Raw genomic sequence first — 16859 nt, 5'->3', positions numbered from 1 at the left:
GTGTGTGTGTGTGTGTGTGTGTGTGTGTGTGTGTGTGTGTGTGTGTGATTTCTTATCATAACACCTATACAACTAATTGTGTTTTGAGTTGTGTGTGTTGCTGTTTTGTTCGAGGATAACTGGTTTGAATGGATGGACTTTGGTTATTTTTGTAACCACTAACACATACTTCATCTACTCGGTCACTTCTTTGTGAGCGAATACTCCCTCCTGCCAACAAGTAATGATGGGCTGCTGTTGTGTTTACCTGCCTCTAAGATAAAATAATTTACTGTTAATCTGAGAATTAAACAAAAAAAACGTTATGCTTAATGTACAATATGTATGTTGTACTGCCTAAACTAAAATGTCCAATTCCCTTATAAGGCATTATTAAAGTTAGATTGTATTTAACATCTGCATCCTTCAGTAACATCAGTGTTACTGTAGGTTTAAATGAATAAATAAATATAGAAGTAAGTGAGCAGCCACTACCTCATTGTGTTATGCTTTTTAGCCACATTACAAGAAAATCCAGAATTCAGTAAAACATTTAGGAAAATATCTTCATCATTTGCCAGATTGATAAAAGTACGTTAAATAATAATGTAAAAAGCCATTTTCATTTTCAAGCAGAGTGGTTGTTTCAGGCACCTCCCAGAAGTCTGTGTGTGTACATATGCTGCCCTCCTTCGCTGTGCAGCTACTCCCTTAGTTCACTGCTGTAAGTAAGAATATTTTCTTAGTCCTCTTGCCTCATTACACAAGGCCTGAATCAAAACAGATGAAACAATCCTCTGAATATTAGATGTTTACCTCCTACATGTCCAGCTTATTACCTCTCCCTTTTTGAATCTGCACACTTTCATTCCAGACATAGCAGAGAGAGGTTAAATATAGCATCTTCAAGTGTTTTCACTCTGTGGCTGCCAGCGCTCTCTCTTAATGTCTGCTTTTAGAGAAAATGGTTTCATCTGTCATAGTACTATTAATAAGTAGGTTGCAGCCAGTAATGGCCTGAATGAAAAGAGTTAATCAGTGGTACAAAGAAAAGTGAAAACAGGCTTAACGTCCACATCCACAATCTTCAGTCCAAACAGTTTTACATACATTTTGCCTGAAACTTTCTTTTTTCTCCGATCAAATGTTCCTCCCCTCTTTTCACTCATTGTCAGGAGGCGCTTTTGTCACTGAGAGTGACATCAACCTGTCGTCATGCTAAGAAAGGAAGGAAGTCAGCATCTCTCTCTGCCGCACCTAAAAAGCAGTAAAACATGTTAATGGGTGTGATCTGAAGAATTAATCAAGCTATAATTTGCTTCTCGCCTCCTGAGGTGAAAATACCTACAGAATTAGGGTGAAGAGCTGTAAACATTCCTCGTCATCTCCCATGCTATGACCGAGTCTGTAAAGTGGTTTTAATTTAGCTGTTGTAAAGAATGAAGTCACCCTGAAGGATATTAAAAGCTTGCTGGCCCTCCCCCTTTGCTAAGTCATTTAGAGTTAATTGCTAAATGCAAAATGACTTTCCACTGGTTTGTTTTGTATTGTGGCGTTACTTTGTGGATCAGGGTTTTGCTCTTGGCTGTTTTTGTTTCATCGACTTGATATCTGTTGTTGTTTTACTCACAGTTTTGGTGTTTTGAAGATTGTTTCCATAACTAAAGATTAGTCAGTGTAAATTCAGACTATTGTGTATACATTGTTCATTCCTGCATTGTATGATATTTTATGGGCTGTATAATATTGAAATCCAAAGGACACTACAATCTCTGACACTCAAAACATAAATTTAGGAGCTGTTCTGGATCATTTTACTAAATGCCACAAATATCAACCGCTAGAGGAAAAGTCAGGGGATCATGTCTGTAAACAGTTCCATGGATATTTTTCCTCTAGTTGTAGAGATATTTAATTCTGGACCAAAGTGATGAACCGACTGACTGACATCCAAAGAGACATTCCTCTAGCAGGGTTAAAAATATAGATAAATGATATGTTATAGGAATATATTATCCCTCCTCTTCTGCTACATCAAGTACAGTATCTCGCTGTTGAAGTATGACAGAATGATTGATTTTTTTCTAACTGCTCCTTCCTCTTCAATCACTTGCTCACTGAAGAGGGAGGAAGTCAAGAGTTAACTTGTGTGTGGCTTAATGTTCTGGATGCTCTCTGCAGCTCTGAGTAGTTCTCCATCCAGGAGAAAGAGGCTCACTCCTCACAGCACATTGTGAACCTCGTCCACAGTAGCAAGACAACACTGACTCATAGCGCATGATGAATGACCTCAGTTCTCCGGAGACTCACTCGGCTAAAACAAAAACAGGAATGTAGGAACAAACCACATTGTTAGGATGTGGACAAAAGTTGGGTCAGAGCATCTTTAATACTTGGACAAATAACACAAAGCACTCTTGGGAATCTGACCTTGCACTGTTTCAAAGTAAACCCAGCTCATTGTGCTGCTGCGATCAGAAAATGTGCACAACTTTGACTTTTCATTGCTGTGATAATAACCATTTTCCCCTAGGCTTTCATTTTTGTGATAAAACCGCACTAGCTCGGCCTCTGAGTGTCCTGTAAAGACGCTCTTCCTTGACGTAGCAGTGCGTCAGTGTCACCTTGATGTCAGACTCTCGATTAGTCCACACCGTCTCATTGTGTCTTTCTCAGTGAACTAACAATTGTACTTTGTATGCGTTTTGTTGCAGGGGAGCCGGGGGTACCGGTACCACTGGCAGAGCCACAATGTCAAACTCAGCGGAGTGGATGACATGGTGCTGCTCAGCAAGATCAATGAGGACGCCATCGTGGACAACCTCAAGAAGAGATACATGGATGACTACATCTTTGTATCCTTTGCTCACAATCGCAGCTCACACCCCGGCGAGAAATAGCCGAGCCCCTGTCTCATCCCTGCTATTCCCAGAATAGCTGAATGGTCATTCATAGTGTTGTTGTAGCAGTTGAGTAATCGTGTCAGTGTTGGGAGGTAACGCCTTCCTCCTGAGTCTCTGCCATGTGCAGGGGCCAAAAGGCCTCTTTGTACGTACCTCCACCCAGACCCTTTATCTCCCACTCCTTCACCAAAGTCAGGTTTTATCTCACTGTGGTGTAAGAAACAGCTGCTGTCATTTTTTTTTATTGTGGTGGGGATTTAAAATGGGGAGTTGTGATTTTCATACAGTACATCTCACAAATGCTAGGTTTAGGTTTCTAAAGTGCAGCTGTGGCCACACACACATACGCTATTCATGACGTCAAATGAATGAATGAATAACCCCCTTTGAAAAGCAATGCTGAGCAGCTCATTACATAAACTTCATCCTCTCTCCGGCAGTGCTCAGGATTATGAAGTTTAGTAAATGCTGGCACTTTCAGGTTCAAACTCTCTGAGTCGGGCCTTTGATTTGGGTCAGTAAATAGCCGTAGCTGTGAGGTCTCCTTGCCAAGCCTGTGGGTCACTGTAGGCCACCCACAATAGCAGCTCTATTTGCCTTGTGCTGCATTTTGGCTTCAGGGCATAAAACCTCATAGTGTTATATGGCCGGTCTATTCTCTGTCATTTGTAAGCACTGGATACTTATTTAGCCTCAGGCCTGATCACCAAATACTCCACTGCTGCACTCTTGACGTCATGGCAGCCTTAGATTAAGTCATTTCTTTTCTATACTATAATATCTTTCAAAAATGTAATACAGATGTTTTGCCATTAAAGAGTGAATGTTTTACAATTCATATATAACTTTTGCACTTCCAATAAGACGTTTTTTCTGCTGATTTGTATGATCTTTAATGTATAACCTTCTCAGACATATATTGGTCCTGTGCTCATCTCCATAAACCCTTTCAAGCAGATGCCCTACTTTGGGGAAAAGGAAGTTGAGATGTATCAAGGCGCAGTAAGTAGGATACTATATGATCGATGAGCATGTTTTCAATGGCTTCTGTTGTGTGAAAGATTCAGACCGGAAAACTCACTTCATACTGTGAAAGCACTGATATGTCTGGGGGTTTAAGATGGCAACAGTGCGAAGGACAAAGGCTTTGACATGAACTGGGTTAGTTGCAGTGCGAAGTTTCCAGTGGACTGGCGCAGATGTTGCTGTCAGAAACTTGACTCAACCATTGAGAACACTTGGCAGTACCTTCACAGCACAGCCTGTTTGAGTCTGCCTCCCCTCTTGGCCGGCCTGCTGAGAGTGGGCTTGTCTCCTTAAGCCAGGGACACACTGAAAGACTTCTAATATCCTAAGTGACTGTGAAAACACTCAGCAATACACATGCCAGATTTAACAGTTTGGCAGATTACAGTTAAGTGCGGGTTCAGGTTTGCATGGTGTTATCAGCTCCAACTACAGAAAGTTCAGAATTGTTTGAACCAACCATTACGTTACTGACGTTGTAGGGCAAAAGATTTAGCATTTATAAGCTGTCCTATATTGTCTTATTTAGAGCAGATCAAGGCCTAAGCGGGGTTAATATATATTTTATATTTAATATTTTTTAGTGTCAATAAATGCTCCAAAAAAGACCATATTCAATCATGTGTTAATCCGTCTCTCACTACTTCCCGACTTTCCTATCTGCCTGTCTCTTTGAAGAGGCTAGGTCATTTTCTAAAACAGCTGGCCATTGTAGTTTTTTGCAAATGTTATTCAAACAGGAGTAAATAGGGCATTTTTGGAGGATTATTTTCATTTGCAGATTAATACACATTTGGGGCTCTAGTGAGTATTTATAGCAGCAGGATGCTGTATATGCGAGATCAAGTGAAAATACAGTACAGTGCCCGTGTTCAGCATAATGCTGGGATCTGTCACCCAGCGCAACAGTGTGGCTGAAGTGAAGTGTATTTTGACAACAACAGAGGTCTATGAAACAAAAGAATAGATAAATTAAGCTTTGGCTACACGGACAACAATAGTTTTGGATTAACAACCTCTACGAAGTTACAAACGCTGTTTGTTCATTGATTGCATTTTTTTGTCAACTCTCAGGCTCAGTATGAGAACCCTCCTCACATCTACGCTCTGGCAGATTACATGTACAGAAACATGATGATTGACAGAGAGAACCAATGTGTCATCATCAGGTAAGACTTTGAAAATACAGTCATGCATCATTCTCAGCCTTCGTTACACATCAATAACTAATCACATGTGACAAAAAATTGATTGAGTGTTCATTTTATGAACTCCCTCCTCTCTAACTGCCCAGGATAGGATAGGATAGGATAGGAGAGAGTGTGAGACAAAGACTTGAGATAGTAATCTGTACAATGTGATCTGTGAGGTACTTTGAACAAAGCGTAGCTGCTGCTGAGCCTCTGCAGGTTGTGATAATGGTCGGGAGGGGAATCGGAGAACAGAACAGGTTCCACAACATTGATTGACTGAGAGTGACGTGTTTCTTTTGTGTTTTTCCATCGTATCATTTTCAGCTGGAATGCAAAAGAAGAGAAAGAAATGTACTCGTACCCAGATATGAAAAGAATGCACAATTCACAGTTAGACATGGCCTCAGTACAGGACCTGAGATGGGAACAAAGCAGCAGTTACAGTGGCTATTTTTGAAGAACTTCCTGGCTTAAAAAGAAAGCAACAGGAAGAACACCTGCATGGTCCTTGGCCCAGAATCATTTTTTTATTTAGGGAGATTTTAGGTACTTTTACGGCCTGTTTGAGTTTGTCTGTGACTGTTTTGGAGCTGTAAAGCTGCGGAGAGAAAAGTGTGGTGTCATGATGGGGGCTTTACCCCATTGGCCCAGTCACCTGAGCAGTGTGGTTGCTATAGTGCTTACCTCATGATGAATGACCCCTGTTTCAGCACTTTTGCCTGTTGTTTGGACAGCCAGCAGTTGCTAGTTCAGTTTCCCACATAAAGGCACTGAGGTGGATTTTGTGATCGACTAAATCAGCAAAAAAAAAGCATGGAAGTGGTTTTATGATGAACCAGGTCTCTGCAAACAAAGGCTGCTGTGAACTGCTGGCCCGGCGGTGTGGTCAGCATCGGCCCGCGTTAGCGCTTTTCCACATTTACTAAGAAAATGTGTGAATTAATCATAAGGGGAATTGGTGGATCAGTGTTGACTGTTCTTGTAGGGGAATTGTGATTTTTTATTGAGTTTATCTTCCTGCTTTCTGCATATTACAGCATGTGATGACAGGGGTGAGCAAGTTAGTGTTTTCAGTTTGGCACTCCCCATCAAACTATTAGATGAAATCAGAGATGTCATCGGAGGACTAACCGCCTCACATGTTCCAAGCACAGATCAGAAATACACGATCACCAAGTTTGTTTCAACAGAGAGTCAATGTTTTCTGTCTTGAAACATAATCCTGCAAATGAAAGCGAGTTTGTTCAGTGTTGGCTGGCTTATTACCTTCTTTTCTTTTGTCTTATTAATGGCCGCTCACAAGTCGGATGTGGAGGATCATCTTTGTCCCTTGGTACTGTCAACTGACTCTTGGTCGATGGCTTTCATCCCGGTTGATTCTGTGACTGGCTTCACAGACGGCTCATGTCCTCTACTTTTGGTGTTCATGCAGTCTTTTGTCCAGAGGCCCTGCGTGTTCACCGATGTAGTTTTCCCCTCAGCTGTTGCACATGAGGTCATACACCACTCCGGTCTTTGGCTCATTCCTCTCCAAGGAACTGAGCGCAGCACATCAATTATTTTAGGCTAAATCCTCTTCTTATCGACTGTTGAATTGGGCCTTAAAACAGATTAACTCAGGCTCCCTAATCCTAAGAGTCGACTTGAACATACTGTTCATGCAACTAGTTCTGTAGGAATGCAGTGCGCCTTATTAGATTTAAAACTAGGACTCAGTGTTGACTGTGCATCCTTAGCTGATGTCACTAATGATTTATGAAAGTTAATGCTTAAATCTTAGTGCCTCTGCAGTGCATTGTTTAACTCATGTCCTTGTTTGGTTAATAAATCTCTGCGGAAGTTAACAATGCCTTCAGCTTTTCATAGCCACAACAATGAGACTAGCCCATATTGGGGCCTTCAAATGAGACTCCCAATCCAGCTGCAGCTTGTGTTGAAAGAAGCTCTTCCAGAGAGTAACTTTCATGAGGAAAAACAATGCTCTCAGATGGAGCTCTGGAGGTTTTCTTCTGACATTAAAAGTAAAACAGCGTATCAGTTTTTGGTTGTTAGTTGAGTAGTAAATGTGCAATGAGGAGGCCCAGACAATGCTGAAGGATTTGGAAGAAACAAGGAGGTAATAGGGGGAGGGTCACAACCATATAGAGACTGCTGTGTAATAGAGTGGCTCCCATGACTTCCTCTGGCAGCCTCTAACAGTCTGCAGCTGTGTTTCTCACAGAGGCATTACCGACCTGACTCTCTCCTTTAAGGCACAGAGAGAAGAAAACAGACTCCACCGTGATTCACGTCCAAACCTCATACATCAAAATAAATATGACACTGGCAAAGCGAAAGGCAAAGGGGAAAATAGACAAGTGTAGGATGACAGGGAAAGAAATGAGGGGAAAAATCTGTGAATGTGACAAAACAGAATTGATGTCCTTGTTGCTGCAGCGTTCATTTGGCCAGATGTGCTGTGGCCTAACACACATTTAGCTTCTGAGTTGAAATTTTCTCCCAGTTGCATGAAACTTTTGGTTTGTACAGTAAACAGAGTGTGTACACATGAAAGCAGGAGTTGGGATTTCCCCTCTTTATTCAGCAGGTTCAGCATAACTGATGGGTTAGAAGTCATCTTTGCTTAGGTGGGACACAAAGATGCAGACACGCACACCAACACATACAGAAACCTGCAAATTCAAAAGTCAATTGCAATTACTCTTTGCTGTCTGAAGTTTAAAATGTCTGCAGTGTCTCACAACATGAATAAAGTCAGTAGTTGTGCCTTGATATAAAGCAGGATTTTATCATTTTAACAAAGAATATGTACAAATAGTATCTTCATTGCTGGGACCTGGAATTCAAAAGAAACCTCATCATCATGACCATGTTTACCACATTAGTTCAATCATGTAAACAAACCACCTACAGCTTAAAAACTATATTATTTCCCATGTGTTGGAACTGAAAATAATGGCAGCATGCACATACAATCACTAAAAGCACATAAATGTCTCATTCTCCATGCCGAATGGTTAAAATACCAAACAACCACCCAGGTCTACATGACGTCTGAGCATAAAGTCAGGTATCACATGCTATTCGTTATTGCATTAGGTGGATTTAAATTTTCTGCGCCGATTGTAAGAATGTGAAAACGCATGCTTAACTTTCTGTCTGTTTTTCAGTGGAGAGAGCGGAGCGGGGAAAACTGTGGCAGCCAAATATATCATGAGCTACATCTCCAGAGTGTCAGGGGGCGGACCCAAAGTACAGGTGAGAGGTGCTGCTTTCTTTTTCTTGTGAGGACGGTATGTAATAGATGCACGAGACGTTTGAGATCTTTGAGATGTTGAGCTGCATAGATGGAACGATAATGTTGGACATGCTGGAGCTGAATGTGAAATGTTGGGGAAAGCATCCACACACTTCTGTGCAGTAATCGTTCATAGTGGCAAGCTTTTCATCAAGGTTCTTCAAGTTGAAGAAGGTTGGAGTGTAAAGATGCTTTTTCGATCGTTATTATTAGTATTACTATATATTCACTGGAGTGGAAATTAATTTTATTTAACATTTTCAAATGAATGGGTATCCTTCATAACATATCCTACTTCTCGAATCATTCACAAAATACAATCTAATGTAATGGCACTGCAGACTTTTATGAAATCAAACATGTTTCTTCTTCATTCCTGCACATTTCTAGTTAGACCCAAATCTTCCTCTTATCATCTTCCTCCTTATACCCCATTATCAGCCCATCAGCAGCCTCTTATTCACCCAGCCCCCTTCAGCCATCTGGCAGCCCCCCAAACCAGCATATGTCCAGTTCCTAAGCTTGATAAAGATCCAAAGTTTGATGAGGAAATGCCTGCATCATGATGGCAGAGGGATTTTTATATTTAATCCACTCAGAGCTGCTTCCACCAAGGCAACGTTAGAAATCATCTCCAGGCTAGAGATTAACAGTAGAGCTGGTAGTCTGACAACATCGCATGTGTTAAACTTGTTCAGAGTTGAAAGTTGCAAATAACTATCTTGGTATTGTTTGTTTAAACAAATGGGGCCTTTACAGTGGACACACACACACACACACACACACACACACACACACACACACACACACACACACACACAAGCACGTTTATGCCTCCACCTCTTCCAGGTCCTGTTCAGCATCGCTTCCCGTTCACATGGTTCCCTTTAGCTTTGCACACATTGTGCGGTATTCTCAGTACAGCACATGCATTCTTATGCAATGTGTTTATGGCTTGTGTTCACATGTGTGTGAGAATAGTTTTAAAAAGAATAAAATCCCTGACAGCAACACATCTGTTCATCTGTCTGAGACACAAAGACTAATCACATCGATCAACATTCGTAACTCGAACTAAAAATATAAATATCTTATGGATATTGACAATTTATTTTAACATCTTGAGACCATGTCGGAAATGTGTTCTCACTTTGAAGTTGTTGTCTCATGGATTTAGTTTAGAAGCTACATTAATATATAAGTCAATACTCGTCAAAATGTGCATAGGAAGAATCTCCTCTGCCTCGGAGGAATACAATATGATAAAGTAGTGAACTGTTTGGTTCTCTATAAATAGCTTTAAGTGTGAAGTGCAGTGGTTATTTTTCCTTTCATACAGGACTACATTTAGATACGCAAAAGAATTAATCTGTGTACAATAGTGGAAGTGGGAATAGCTCTGTCTGCTGGACCAATTTAAAACTCATGTGTTTCTGACATGCAGATGGCTCACAGGAAAAATAATGTCCTCCAGACTTTGTGTGTGTATGTGTGTGTGTGTGTGTGTGTGTGCGTGCTTGTGCTTGTATTTGAGTGGAAAGTTCCAGAGACGTGCACACCAGCCTGTCAGCGAGGGTGTGAAGTGTATGGTATCCTTACCTGCTGTCTGTGACATAGCTAACAGCTTATTGCATCTGTCTCCTTGCAGCACGTCAAAGACATCATCCTCCAATCCAACCCGCTGCTAGAGGCGTTCGGCAATGCCAAGACCGTGAGAAACAACAACTCCAGCAGATTTGTAAGGCTTTCATTTTTAAGTTTTTACACTTTTTGAGAATCGGGACGCATTGCAGTGCAATTCATAACAGGTTCTTGTCGACTAATCAAAACGTATGAAAAGCCATTTCAAAGAGTGTAAACATACAGGCAAAATGAATAGCCATTGCAGTAAAATACAAAGTTGAATTTTTAAATCTTCATCCAAGGACACATTTTTTTTTTGTGTGTCAAAGCTTATTTGCAGTGTAAGTGAGGACGACTCTGGGAAACATAGACACAATTAGAGAAACCCACTCACATGGCAAATCCTGGACGGTTTTGCTCAGAGATAGGTACTACTTACCCCAGAATAATTTGAGGACTCAACTTTTCTGTGGCGCACCTTTGGATCCAAGCTGAGACTTTTGAACACAATGATTTGCAGTAACAGATTTTCTGTTTTACTGCACGAGGAAGCAATCCTCATGTGTGTCCTGGTTAACCAGAGCTGTGCTGTAAGGACACGTTGCATTGAAAGACATGCATGCAGAACCACTGAGGCACATTCTTCACTGCTTACAAAGTAACTTGATCAAAAAAGGCTTAAAATTGGTATTCAAGTTAGCATACAAAGCATTGTTGTCTCATTAGTCAGGATATTTTTAGAGCCAGTTTTGGGGAAATGAGTTTGGTTTGGCACTAATGGCCTGAGATCGCTACTTTTAAGGTACTGTCTTTGAATAAATAGTGTCTCTGTTCACTTTTGGGCCATGATACATTACAGGTTTGTCTGGGGAAGAGAGCAGGACAAAAAGCAATATATGAATGTACACACACACACACACACACCACTAGCACAAGAACAACCAGGGGCCAGTATTCAAGATCTTATAGCTCTGGCTTTAAACATTATTGCAGCCTACTCCAATACTGAAAAAAACATGTTTTGATCCATCAGGGGAAATACTTTGAGATCCAGTTCAGCTCCGGTGGCGAACCAGATGGAGGGAAAATCTCCAACTTCCTTCTGGAGAAGTCACGTGTTGTCATGAGGAATCCTGGAGAGAGGAGTTTCCATATATTCTATCAGGTGAGGCTTATTTTTTCGAGCCGAAGAGTGAACGGGACACATTTGGCATGTGAAGAGGGTCTGTGAGGGAATTTCAGGACACGTTGGGTTAGATAGACGTGCCATTTGGCTGCAGGAAGAGGGTCAATTTGTTTTCACTGTGGATGGCTCGAGGTCCCTGGAAGAGATAGTTTACCATGGTGCAGTCTTCTTCACATGCAAAGTGGAGCACAGCACGTAAATATAAGCCTGAAAATGTATAAAAGTGACATTATACACAGTCTTTGTGCAAGAACATGTCTGTTACATCCACAATGAACTATTCATTTCTCCTCTGCAGTTGATCGAAGGAGCCAGTGGAGAGCAGAAGAGCAGCCTGGGAATCACAAGCCTCGATTACTACACTTACCTCAATCAGTCTGGTTCCTACAAAGTGGACGACATAAACGACAAGAGTGACTTCCAGGAGACGACGGTACGGTCAGATTCCTTTGACAGGCAATAATTTACCACCCTCAGTGGTGTTGTGTGTGTCTATGAACCTCATACCAGCGTTCATGTGGCTCACAGCCTTCTCTTTCCAGTCCTCTCACTCCCTACCGGTCCTCTTTTGTTTTCTTTTCCAACGATCTCCTCCTGGTTTTGTTTACCAGTGAGACCGCAACAGGAGTAATTAGAGGACATGAGCTAGGTACCACAGGAGTGCATAAACCCACACTGCAGCAATGATTTAGCATGACCTTTTCCTTTGCTTTTCCCAGCATGCCATGGATGTGATCGGCATCTCTGCAGTGGACCGCTCCATGGTGCTTCAGATTGTGGCCGGAGTCCTGCACCTCGGAAATATAAATTTCAAGGAAGCAGGCAACTACGCTGCTGTGGAGAGTGAAGAGTGTAAGTAGGCTTTTATAATGGTTCACACAGGTAACCATGAATGTACAGGGAAAAAAAACATGGCAATTTATAAATAGTTGCTGAGTCGAGACCAAAGAGGTGGATGACCAACATAGCTAGTGTGGCTAAAAAGACTGATACAGTTCTTTGGTTACGACTGAGGCTAAAGACAATGGTGCTGATGTTCAAGTTGAGACTGAATTGTGGTAAATTTCTTCTTCTCATTACATTCTTGCCTTTTGTAGTGTCTCTCTGCTCCTCAGTGTCCTGAGCGGCATTTCTCTGGTTGGTTTTGGAGGATATTTCTCCCTCGCCACTTTCACTCCTTAAAGTTGTATTGTGTTAATGCAGGGCTGCAGCCAACTGTCTGACAAAGAATTACTTGGAAACATACTTTTCCTTCTGTCCTCTTCTCTTTTTTCTTTCTCTTGCCTCATTTTATTTGTCTTTGTTGTTGTTTTTTATTCTTTTCCTTCACCCTGCTCCTCATGCTGTGTCTGTATGATGCAGATGAGAGTGCAGTTGCCCGCGTACAAAGACTCGGTCTGTTCTGTGCAGACGTAACAGCAGCGCTCCATAATCTCTGCTTTTCCTGTTTCCTCCGGTCTCACTTACTGTGTGCTTTAACTGCAGTGTGTTGCACATATGAAACTTTGTGAGCCAAGTTCACTCGACTTACCCTCAGCAACAAGAGTCAGTGCGTCATCTGTTGTTGAAAGAAATGTTGAGACTACTAATTTGGACATTATTTTGGCTGGTTGGGGTATTATTTAGTTAAAAGTAAGTTGATCCCGCCAGTGACGTGCTGTTTTGTAATAATGACTATTTTAGGAATATATTTGGGTTTGGCATTATGTGTTGTCAGCAAGAAGGTTTTTGACTTCACTTGACCCCTTACGTCACAATATTGCATATACATTCTCTCTCTGCCTGTAACTGTACTAAGTGAAATCCAAAGATGTCATTTTTTACAGCCGCATCATTAAACATGCACCTTCCAACAGATACCGTTGGTTTTGTACTGACCTTCAGCTAAGCACAAAGACTACTGCACAAAGAGGTCACTGTGCCTGGCTGCAAAATTAGTCCCACACATAACCCCCTTAATAAAACAACAACATGGCGTTTTTTAAAAATGTTCTATGAATTAAACAAACTAGATATAACATGCTTATTGGTGAGCTTTAACGGTGCTGGAAGGTGGATTTTGTTACCTTTAAAACAGAGCCATGCTAGCTGTTTCCCCCTGTTTCCAGTCTTTATGCTAAGCTAAGCTAACTCGCTGCTGGCCAGACATTTATATTTAGTGAACAAATATGAGATTGGTATCAATCTTCTCATCTAAGTTTTGGCCCCAAAAAAGTTCCCAAAATGTGAAACTATTCCTTTATAAACCTCTGGGGCACCAGATGATGATATCATAACTCACTGCAGATGGAACTCTAAAAAAGTTGTGAAAGGTTTGCTTGAGTTCTTTATCTGGCACCACATGCGAACATCTAAAATTAGATAAGCAGAGTCAATATTGCAGAAATGAAGCATTGAGTGACAGAATCATTGTATCTGTCACATCCTATGGGATGTGACTCCCTCCTATTCCTCTTGTTATCCTGTGTCTCTTTGACTAACAAATGTCCTGCAGGGGAACTTGTGCTCATATGAGCATTGTTCCCGAAATACACATATTGTATACAGCCTTTGTATACAATCTATGCTTTTGATGCTGAACACAAAGAATGACTTTTCCTCCTGATTTAAGCTGGCGTATGGTCAGTCACACCCTTACGTCCCATAAGGGGAATGCTACAGTGGTCTGACGCATTCCCAGACGAAGTGAGTCTGCAGGCCTTAGAGCCATTTCCTTTTTGGGGAAGTGAGTCACTGTAATAAGGGAGGGAGGGGCTCTCAGGGGAGAATATCAACGCCAGGTCGGGACAAATGATCTCTGGTGTTCTCCACGCTCTTTTATGTCAAGTGTTTGTGGCAATTTTGTGGCTTTACACCACACTTGTGCATTGATTTGGGAGACTTTATCAGAGATAGATAACAGTAAATGAAGAGCAAAAGGTATAGTGGAGCTCTAAATATGCAGTGGTTCTCTCTGCTACTCAAAGGTCACATGAGGCTGCCTTTCCAATGAATGCAATCGTGCATGTTGATTTGCATACTGGTTTTATAAGAGATGTCTCTTTGTTTTTTAGAGTATAACCCATTAACATGCTGCTCTATTTCTCAGTTTATCATAACAGAACAGCATAATATGCATTTAGACATGCTTAAATAGCCAAATTGACTGTAATTATATTAATATACTGTACTTATATATATTGATATAGATATATCTATATGTCTGAAAAAACGGCAAATACAGATTCTGTTTGGAAAATGAGAATTCATAATTATACATGTTTATTTATACACTCTGTGTTCTCCTCTCGTGTCTCTTCTGTCTTTTAACAGTTCTAGCCTTTCCTGCCTTTCTGCTTGGAATTGACCAGAACCGTCTGAAGGAGAAACTGACGAGCCGGAAGATGGACAGCAAGTGGGGAAGCACATTGGAGTCCATCGACGTGACGCTGAATGTAGAGCAGGCTTGTCACACACGTGACGCCCTCTCCAAAGCCCTGCATTCGCGAGTGTTTGACTTCCTGGTCGAGGTATGATGATTACATGTTTGTACAGTGTTAGATTTCAGTATTCATAAGTGACAAAGCTGTGATAATCTACAGTATAATGAAGATTTATTTTGGGAACACAATCCTTTGATTTCAGTCCATCAACAAAGCCATGGTGAAAGATCATCAGGAGTTCAATATCGGAGTGTTGGACATTTACGGATTTGAAATTTTCCAAGTAAGTGTTTTTGACTTTTTCACAGGCCGACACATGGCTGCTGGAATTTTACCCTGCAGCAACGAATAAACTAAATCAAAGATTAACGGGTGTTAACTTTGAACATTTAAAGAGATTAAACTCAAAGGATAAAGCTAATTTATAAAGTATGTGGATTAAGTTCTGTCTCCCGTTTGAGACAGCAGACCTCAACAAGCTTTTCTAATCTGATTACTTGTTTGTTTAGTTTGCTTAATGAGAAATATTGTTGATGAGATCGGACGAACTAAATGTTTTTGTACTATTTTAGTTAGCAAGATCTTTGCATTCCTAATATTAACAACAGGTACTTAGTGGATTTCTGTACTCATACTTATCTCACTTAGTCTGTGTGGATTTAATTAACTGTGTTAACTCTTCATCAGAAAAATGGATTTGAACAGTTCTGCATCAACTTTGTGAATGAGAAACTGCAGCAGATATTCATCGAGCTGACTCTGAAGGCAGAGCAGGTAAACTTCCTCCACAGTGTTCTCCTGTATTTGGTCTCTGTGGTTTAAATTTGCTGCCTCATTACATGTTTTATATTTTGACTCATGTCTCTCTTTGTAGGAGGAGTATGTGCAAGAGGGCATCAAGTGGACTCAGATTGAGTACTTCAACAACAAGATTGTCTGTGACCTCATCGAGAGCAAAGTAAATAAACCGCACATGAATACTAGAGTGCTGCATGTGGATAACACACAGTAATAGACAATTATGCATAGAGCTGAAACGACAGGATCATCAAAAAATGAACCAGTAATTATTTGCTAATTAAGTGTTCAAGTAAAATATTGAAAAGTTTCTAGTTGCAGCTTCTTAAAAGTGAGGATTTGCAGGTGATCTGTGTCTTCTGTGATAATAAAGCGGATACCTTCAGGTTTTCGATTGTTGGTTGAACAAAACAAGTGATTTGAAGATGTCACTTGGGCTTTAGGAAATTGTGATTTTTATTTTTCAAGAAATTACCCGGCAAATTAATCAATAAGTAAAATAATCATTAGTTGCAGCTCTTAATCATGTGATACAGGTGGTAGCTTTATATTTATAGATTATTGGAAAATAGATCAAATGTTTTAGAAATGCCCTATTTTGGTATTTTAAGTAATTATACAACTAAAATACAACCTTCTTATTGGACATAATAAGCACAGTTTTATTGAGAGATTGTAAAAACACAGTATTATTATTCCCTGCATCAATTTAATGAAACGTGAGCATGATCTTTATTAATGAGCATCTGTTTTATTGGCTCCCAACTGAGTTGCAAACTCCCGCCAAGTTTCTGCTCCGTGACTTGGAGCTTAATTTCCTTAAACATGCCGACATGCCTCTTAATTTGATTTATCTGCTCCACTGAGAGGTCTAATCCATGAAATCTACAACAAGAGAGGAGCAGGGGATCTGTATCAGTGCCTGACACTTCAGCTCTTTACAACAGACCCACTTTAGTTTGTCCAGTGACAACTTAACATGTGTCCTCTTAACAGAGGCTTGTGTTCGCTGACTTGTAGACACTGTTGCAGCTGTGCTGCAAACTGAAGGTCTACTGATCATCTCAGTACATAGCGGAGCCAAATAGGTCAGCATGAGAGAGAGAGGCCGTGCTTAAACTGCTCCACTGTTAGATTTACCTGTACAATTTATAGCATTTGTAGGTTTTTTTTCATGATACTTACTTATAATAAGCAACTTCTAATGGCACATAATAGGGCTGCAACAATTGATTATTTTCGTCATCGCATAATTGATTGTGCGGTCTATAAAATATCAGAAAACAGTGAAAAATGTCTATCACAATTTCCCAGAGCCCAAGGCAACGTCATCAAATGTGTTTATTCTGAACCCCAAAAGGTCATTTATTTACTATCATTACAGACCAAGAAAACCCGCAATAAGTGGAGAAGCTGGAACCACTAAAGTTT

The 16859-nt window shown here is 40.7% G+C and overlaps 1 protein-coding gene across 2 annotated transcripts in view; it reads left to right on the top strand.

Annotated features, from left to right (window-relative positions):
• The window catches only part of myo1ea (myosin IEa), a 43777-nt gene that overhangs the window by 11181 nt on the left and 15737 nt on the right, over nucleotides 1–16859 (top strand). For both annotated transcript variants that reach the window (XM_031846616.1, XM_031846615.1), the window contains exons 2-13: nucleotides 2694–2834; nucleotides 3795–3884; nucleotides 4983–5077; nucleotides 8272–8359; nucleotides 10048–10137; nucleotides 11056–11187; nucleotides 11507–11641; nucleotides 11928–12060; nucleotides 14521–14717; nucleotides 14833–14913; nucleotides 15318–15404; nucleotides 15505–15588. In XM_031846616.1, the coding sequence (XP_031702476.1) occupies nucleotides 2694–2834; nucleotides 3795–3884; nucleotides 4983–5077; nucleotides 8272–8359; nucleotides 10048–10137; nucleotides 11056–11187; nucleotides 11507–11641; nucleotides 11928–12060; nucleotides 14521–14717; nucleotides 14833–14913; nucleotides 15318–15404; nucleotides 15505–15588 (1353 nt within the window). The remainder of the gene's footprint in view (nucleotides 1–2693; nucleotides 2835–3794; nucleotides 3885–4982; nucleotides 5078–8271; nucleotides 8360–10047; nucleotides 10138–11055; nucleotides 11188–11506; nucleotides 11642–11927; nucleotides 12061–14520; nucleotides 14718–14832; nucleotides 14914–15317; nucleotides 15405–15504; nucleotides 15589–16859) is intronic.

This window comes from Anarrhichthys ocellatus, unplaced genomic scaffold (genome assembly GCF_004355925.1).
Source record: "Anarrhichthys ocellatus isolate YVR2014 unplaced genomic scaffold, GSC_Weel_1.0 scaffold6, whole genome shotgun sequence".
In the NCBI taxonomy this organism is placed as follows: domain Eukaryota; kingdom Metazoa; phylum Chordata; class Actinopteri; order Perciformes; family Anarhichadidae; genus Anarrhichthys; species Anarrhichthys ocellatus.
This window is presented reverse-complemented; position numbering and strand designations above follow the sequence as displayed.